The 8,060-nt window shown below is 44.7% G+C and overlaps 1 protein-coding gene across 2 annotated transcripts; it reads right to left on the bottom strand.

Moving 5' to 3' along the window:
- Positions 1-6,017: 6,017 nt before the first annotated feature.
- Positions 6,018-7,895, bottom strand: org (oogenesis-related gene). 2 transcript variants are annotated; one of them, XM_038716169.1, is made up of 6 exons: positions 7,782-7,895; positions 7,585-7,656; positions 7,288-7,507; positions 6,454-6,608; positions 6,196-6,303; positions 6,018-6,114 (listed from the first exon to the last, which is right to left on the bottom strand). In XM_038716169.1, the coding sequence occupies exons 1-6, from the start codon at positions 7,836-7,838 to the stop codon at positions 6,079-6,081; spliced, it is 648 nt and encodes a 215-aa protein (XP_038572097.1). In that variant the 5' UTR covers positions 7,839-7,895; the 3' UTR covers positions 6,018-6,078. The 2 variants fall into 2 exon arrangements, with proteins under 2 accessions (XP_038572097.1, XP_038572096.1); XM_038716168.1 differs by having other exon boundaries at positions 7,776-7,889.
- Positions 7,896-8,060: the final 165 nt, after the last annotated feature.

The following is an 8,060-nucleotide window of genomic DNA, read 5'->3' as shown; positions in this document are numbered from 1 at the left end:
GTGAGAAGTAGGGACATTACCATTATTTCAAATGGAACCGGACTTCTTCTTGCAACCAGAAGAGTCGCCCCCTGCTGGGCCGTTCGATAGAATGCATGTTTAAGGGACTTCCGCATTCGCCTCAGTTCTCTGACCGGAAGCCTCCCGCTTGTCTCAATCACTATGCCTCACTAGCCTCCACCCTATCGTCCAAATATTGTGACTTCTGGGTCCAAAAACCCAAGATTGCAACGGTCAAAATGTCAGCTTCAAAACGGTAGTCCACATACCAATAGGTGACGTCATGGTGGTTATGACAGCAGTGCATTCAAAAACACATGAAAGGAGACCTTTAAGCTACAAAGCTTTCCGTTGAGACCTACATGTTTTCAATTTGATCCCGCCAAATCTGTCAAATTTAAACTGGCTTGCTGTACACAAAAAGTGACAAGGAATCCGTCTGCACTGCAGCTCCTCATTTACAAGCTGTCTGACTCACAGAGGATTGTCACCATCTCTCTGTATGTCTGCATGCCTTGGCTCTTCCAGTTTTTGCATATCTCGCTGGTCTCTGGGTCGTTTCTCAGAATAGCATCATAAATGTGCAAATGGATTTACTTCGGCAGTGGCTGACTTAACACACTTTGAGGGCTCTGCACACTTTGCTGTGAGTCAGAGGCGTCGGCGACCTTTAGCCAGACAAGGACAATCACAATCGCAGGTAGCGGCAAAGCCTTTAAATCCTACTGGATTGATCAAGGAGCGCAGTGAGATGTAAAATACACTCATCTAGATGATAAGCTAAGGTGATGCTGGCTGGTAGCTCAGGGGACTTTGAGGATAAGCTAGCCTGCGAGGGTTCAGGGCATTAGATTATCATGTATAACTATTTGAGAGGATAAAACCAGCATTAAGGAAATGAAAAATGCTGCCAGGTCAGTGTATCTCTTAAACAAATTTACCTCCCTCTTGTTCTGAAAAAAAGACTTGATTTTGAGAGACAGTACCCTCAGGTAGCAGTTGCTCATCCACCAACAGTTGTTCCTCCACTCAGTCCACAGCGCTTGGATCAACATCGATTATACAAAATGTGACTTTCATGCAGGTTTCCTTTACTCTGAAACTTTCCGAGAGCCTTCAGCGTCAAAGTGTATGACTAACTGTAGGCTCCGTCTGTTCGCTTCATTTTTCATGCCTCTTTTCCTGCTCTACTTCTGTGAAGATGATGGATGCTCTTGAAATCCACGGGGACAGCTGGTCATTAGGCTGGAGGTAAAGCGAAACACGCTGCATGACTGTGTTGAGGGAGGGGGTGCAGAGGGGCAGTAAAGAAATATACCATGGAAAGGTAAGAGGCAGGGGAGCAAGTTTGAGCGCTTTTGTTGGCTGACATTACAGAGTCATATTGTAATGCAGCAGATAATAGCCTGCAGGTCGGACTGTGAGCCTGGGGAGTAGCCAGCACCTGCTGCCATTCATTCAAGGTGACAATAAGCCGATGACACCAAGTCCCTGTTGTGGCTCTGTGTGTGTGTTTGTCTGTCTGTCTGTGCGTGTGTCTGTCAGAGAGGTTTTATAACAATTTTGGCTGCATCAACGTCAAAGTATTAAAAGAAGCTGTGACATAATATGAAAGCGCCTGCTGCCTGCAACATAACCACACCGCATAAGCTGACCACCTACACAAATCACTCTGCATGCAGCCATCCATTACAGAACAACAAGACCACCACTAGATTCCCCACATGAGGCAGGCAGGCAGGCTTTTTGTTCTGTAGAACACATGGGACTGTGCATGAAATTCACAGCCACTTCAAGGCGCCAGGCAAAGACAGAGCTTCTGGTTTAAAAGCTCTCTCCAGCTGGCTACAAACACCAGAGATAGAGGTCGATGCTCTCTATCGCTGCCTCCGCTGAGCAGTCTACCCTTCAAACGTTCAGACAGCCATGAGAGCCCCCAGAGACCATCAGTTCCTGTTCTGTATCCAGCTCTCTCTGCTGCTGCCCTTCGACAAACACACTCATACAGACACACACACACACACACATCAAGCATTTAATTCATACCAGTGGGCGCTCCGTTGCTTCAGTAAGGTGACGGCTGCCTTTGCACCCAAGCATCAGAAGGTGAAAAACATCTGAGAGGGAAAGAAAAAAGTAAGTCACAAAGTTCACTGTCAAAACAACTTCAAGTGCGTTTAGGAATTAACTGAAGGCAACTGAGTAGCTTCCCATTTATACTGGATCTTGTCTCTTTTAAAATGTGGCGTCTGATCACCCATCACACAAACACAGGAAACATAAACTTTAACAAAGCTCATAAATGTTTTTTGACATCTTCAGAGTTGTTGACCTTCTGGCTTTTGGTCAATGTTAGCATCATTTTATGACACTTTCTCCTTTCCCACGTTAGCCTATAATTCAGCAGTGGTTGCAACAGAAATGGCCACAATTCAGGCAGAAAGTATTTGGTTTCTTTGCTCCTCTGTAAGCCTGCGATGGACTGGTGACCTGTCCAGGGTGTACCCCACCTTTCGCCCGATGTAAGCTGGGATTGGCTCCAGCCCCCCCATACCCTGTATGCAGGATAAGCAGTTGACAATGGATGGATGGCCCCTCTGTAAGACATCTCAGGGGCTTTGATTACCCCTTGTATTACAGCTGACACAGGCTGTTAATTATTTAAAATCGTACTCGAATTGTGACCGTGTGAACAAATGTGGTCAGGTCTGTAATCTAAACGCGATTTACCTGAATAAAAGGTTATGTTCTCAGATGTTCCATTATTACACTCACCTAAAGGATTATTAGGAACACCTGTTAAATTTCTCATTAATGCAATTATCTCATCAACCAATCACATGGCAGTTGCTTCAATGCATTTAGGGGTGTGGTCCTGGTCAAGACAATCTCCTGAACTCCAAACTGAATGTCAGAATGGGAAAGAAAGGTGATTTAAGCAATTTTGAGCGTGACATGGTGGTTGGTGCCAGACGGGCCGGTCTGAGTATTTCACAATCTGCTCAGTTATTGGGATTTTCACGCGCAACCATTTCTAGGGTTTACAAAGAATGGTGTGAAAAGGGAAAAACATCCAGTATGCGGCAGTCCTGTGGGCGAAAATGCCTTGTTGATGCTAGAGGTCAGAGGAGAATGGGCCGACTGATTCAAGCTGATAAAAGAGCAACTTTGACTGAAATAACCACTCGTTACAACCGAGGTATGCAGCAAAGCATTTGTGAAGCCACAACACGCACAACCTTGAGGCGGATGGGCTACAACAGCAGAAGACCCCACCGGGTACCACTCATCTCCACTACAAATAGGAAAAAGAGGCTACAATTTGCAAGAGCTCACCAAAATTGGACAGTTGAAGACTGGAAAAATGTTGCCTGGTCTGATGAGTCTCGATTTCTGTTGAGACATTCAGATGGTAGAGTCAGAATTTGGCGTAAACAGAATGAGAACATGGATCCATCATGCCTTGTTACCACTGTGCAGGGTGGTGGTGGTGGTGTAATGGTGCGGGGATGTTTTCTTAGCACACTTTAGGCCCCTTAGTGCCAATTGGGCATCGTTTAAATGCCACGGCCTACCTGAGCATTGTTTCTGACCATGTCCATCCCTTTATGGCCACCATGTACCCATCCTCTGATGGCTACTTCCAGCAGGATAATGCACCATGTCACAAAGCTCCAGTCATTTCAAATTGGTTTCTTGAACATGACAATGAGTTCACTGTACTAAAATGGCCCCCACAATCACCAGATCTCAACCCAATAGAGCATCTTTGGGATGTGGTGGAACGGGAGCTTCGTGCCCTGGATGTGCATCCCACAAATCTCCATCAACTGCAAGATGCTATCCTATCAATATGGACCTTGTTGAATCAATGCCACGTAGAATTAAGGCAGTTCTGAAGGCGAAAGGGGGTCAAACACAGTATTAGTATGGTGTTCCTAATAATCCTTTAGGTGAGTGTATATTTTCTCCTAGAAACATTTAATCACACAGCACATGCTCTAGGCCTATATACTGTATTTAGCCCCTACTGTGAAAAGGGATCAAGTGATTTGGTCTTGCACTTGCATACATTTGGGGTTTGATTCACAAGACTTAAAAAGTCAAATACAGAAGAAGCATCAGAGGCTCCAAAAACACTGGATCCTTCATTTCCCATAATACAACTCATTGGCATCTTTTCATTAGACAATCCCTACCTCGTAAAACCTCACGTCTTTCAAACTCAACTTCCAGTTTGCAACGCAGGTTTTCTGTTTTGAATTTGTAGTCATAACACCTGATGATGTCGTCAGGAGTTATTCTCCAAGATGTGACGAAGCTCCCCCAAAGCCAGAAAACATTCAACTGTTTTCACAGAACATCCTCATGACTAGTAAACATATTTTACATATAAGTTGTTCAACACAATTTTACTTTTAGTTCTTACATTCAACCTGAAGTGTACAATGTCTAAACTGCAAAACAACTTTACTCCAACCATGTTCTGCCCCACCATCAGTGTCAACGAAGGAACCAGTAGTAGCATCTCATCTACAGCGTGGGAGCTGATTGGACACACGAGTGCTGGTTCAGTCATTTTCAAGAGGTTTGGGGGTGGGGGGCTTGTCACAGTAGCCTGCCACCTACTCCCAAAAACACAGCTCACCCTCAGCAGTGAACAGTGTGTGCAGATGGACAGAAGAGGTACCTGCTGTGTGGGCAGCACAAAATTACATTCAACATCCTCGCCTAATGGCACTCACCAGCAGCAGAGTCAGTGGGATTATGAGTGCTGCGATAACGCTCATTTTCTGCTTGGAGGAACTCAGGTTAAACTGAAAGTCGTGCGTGTGTAAGGTCAGAAATAGCACTGGTTTGCAGTGTTTAATATAGACCTAGCACACAGTAACTACAGGTCATGCATGAAGGGTTTCATCTATGACTCATGACAGTGTCCCTTGAAATTGAGGGACTGAAGTTAGATTTTGAAGAGTCTGCCTTTCCTAGCTGGCCATAAAATCCACACTCTGGCCTGAAGGTGGTGCCAGAGGTGTAGCAGCATTAACCCCTTGTATCCTCTGGTGATGAGTTAGGCTGCTTTAATACAATGAAGGTGCCCTTGTAGAGGATCAGCTTAGCCAAACCATTTTTTGGGCCCAAGTGCTGTACAAACCAATGAATACTACCATACATTTGGCAAAAAGTTTCAATCCCATGTTATTTGTATTGGGGATGAAAGTCAGCCTCACATTTGTGTAATGACACCTTTTAATATGACTAAGGTGTCATGTTTGCCACAGGAGATTCATGTAGATTACAGCTCCTCAGAACACCTACACATGTCACTTTGTACATGATTACAAACATTGTTTGAGGCCTTTTGCTTCCAGCATTATCACATGGTGGTTCATTTAGCATAGTTGAGTATTAACAGGGAAATAGCTTTCAGTGTATAAAGCTGCCATTAAAACTTGTACCCTTGCATGTGAGGATTACATGATCCCAGTGGTCAGCAAGTTCAGCTGCTTATATTCAAATATGCAGTTGCAGAGCCAGTAGGCACCTTACCAAAAAACAGATTTTACTAGAGTTCTCTTAATGAGGTCATGTGAGCTTCTCTTGATTAAAACCTTTGTGGCATTTATTTTAGATATTGCAGCGGTCACATGCAGTTGCAAACAGCCCAATATAGGAGTACAGTCGCACTGGTGAGCACAAAAACCAAAGCTTTAACCCCTATGAGACACCAAGGTGAATGCAAAAAAACTGAGAGCCTACACACTTGGCAGAATTTCATCTTTACTCCCACCTGTAGTTGGCACACATTTTAATCCTCTAAGAAGTTGAGCCAAGCTGTAGAAACTACTAACATTTAGCACAACCTTACAGGTGCCAAGTTTAGTTCAAATATTGAAACACCAATGTATACATTTAACTTTAAAATGCTAACGGATGCATTTTAAAGAGAACTGCTAGTATTTAACCTTCACTCTAAATACAAATTGTTACTGCCATCTACTGGGAGGCCAGAGCAATGTCAAGGCAAAGTACAAAGTTTTATTGAATTTATAAACAGAAATACACTGAAACAATACATCAATGTAACTTAACAGGAGGGGGCAGCTCAACATCCTACAAAAAAAAAAGTCTGTTAGAGAATCATCCTGATCTACACATTACCCAGATGTTTCTTAAACTGCACCTTGATCTTACCGTCTTCACGTCTTTAATAATGGCCAAGCCATGCTCAGCAACCTCAATGTCACTTTCTGTGTCGTTGTGCGTGCAGTACTCTTCACTTGCTGTCTCCATGCTACTGGGCTGAGAAATTGTCAGTATTAATGGGGTTGTGTATTTTCCAAGTGTTTACTGTGTTTTCATGAGAAGCTAATATAACAATACATTAGACATGTTACCATGCATGCATATTTCTAGCATTCAAGTGGAGGGGATATCACCCTGAACACCAACCTCATAGTCGGGATCCTCCTCAGGGAGGTCTTCGTCAGTGAGCTCTTTAGACAATGTTGCCACCCAGGTTGGCTGCTCTTCATCCTCATCCTCCAACTCATCCTGCTTTCTCTTGCTGCCCTTTCCACAAGGTTTAGTAGGAGAGACTCTGATTTCTGTTGGGAAACAAGTTTGAAAAAGCTGGCACCAAAATGTGACAACTGTTCCCTGGTTGTCCATCAGCACATTTAGATGTCCACCTTGCTACCTACAAAGCCACCATGGTGAAGTGGGCTACCACATGCCATTAGTTCAGGGTTGTTTTCTTCTGAGAGCACTCCCTACTGTCACCTTAGAATTCACTTGTCTTCATTGCACCATTTGTTACTTTCACTCAGCCCCTAGGTATCCATGCCATTGATTGAGTGTACATTAATGCTATTGCCATTCTGATTGTTACTCAGATCTTTACTGATGCTAATGTTTCTCAAATGTAACATTGGAGGAAAGCATCTGCTAAATGTTTAGATTAAATGAAGTTTTAGTAAATTTACCCCCTCATGAGCCTAAGGTAGTCTTAAAATTTGTCCTCTAAACAGTTCAGTGAAGAATGTGTCAGTGTCTGAAATATAGAAGATGTTTGATTACTGAAATCAAGCACAATGATAAACAAAAGCTCCAAGACAAAGTGACTCAGTGTAATTAGCCGTAGAAAATGGCTGAATGCCCAGTTTAAGGTCGGTCCCTCGCGGGCCCCTGTTGAAACTACCAAAAGAAAGGAGTTCTTGCCATCGAGTACTGTAAGGTATTAGCTCGATGAAAATTAAATATTCACGAACTATATACCCGCCATACCTGGCGAGAGGGAGCGTCCAATGCTGCTGGACACCGGGTAACCCAGGCCGCTCTGCACCCAGCGGGGAAGGATGGACAGCAGCAGGCGGGTGACCCGGCGCAGGCGCTTGCGGCCGGCGAGGCTCTGGCGTGCAGGGCTGGAAACCGAGGGACTGACGAGGGGTCTCTGCTGTGGCTGCCGGAAGCCCAGCATCCACCAAAAACCTCGGTACGCACGTACCTGTTAATCGAGAGCCATGTTTAGTCATATGTAACGCTAATAGGTTAGAGTCTACCAGACATAAGTGCTGCTCGTACCACGATGCCGAATGGCCACAAGAGGCCGCGCAGCATGAAGCGAAACACACCGTCCTTCCTCACTACTCTGTCCTGCAGGCCAGGAGACAAAACGGGTGAAAACTTGAACAATTTACAGTCATGCTGATGGAAGTCATCTCTAGCGACAGGAACGGATTACATGACCACTTAGCTTTGATTTGTCTGCCCACCATCACCTCAGTATTTTCGGCCTGCTCCTGCTCCACGGCGTCTCCACAAATTTCTGAAGTCATCCTGCTTCGGGTCAAAGCCTGGTGGTCCTTGCCGGGCTGCAATGACAAAGATGAAGGGCTAAGGTATGTGGGAGGTTTGGAGGGTTAAATATACCCGGAGGTTGCCACGGTGTAGCCAATAAACAGAGACAAATTCACCTGGCGCAATCAAAGAGGACCAATGAGCAAATCCCGCCAATTAACCTGCAACAGGCCAAGAAATGGCGGTCACGTGACCGGTTT

This window comes from Micropterus salmoides, unplaced genomic scaffold, assembly GCF_014851395.1.
Source record: "Micropterus salmoides isolate LMB-PRFRI ecotype aquatic unplaced genomic scaffold, ASM1485139v1 Ms_hic_scaffold_13, whole genome shotgun sequence".
NCBI classification, from domain to species: domain Eukaryota; kingdom Metazoa; phylum Chordata; class Actinopteri; order Centrarchiformes; family Centrarchidae; genus Micropterus; species Micropterus salmoides.
This window is presented reverse-complemented; position numbering and strand designations above follow the sequence as displayed.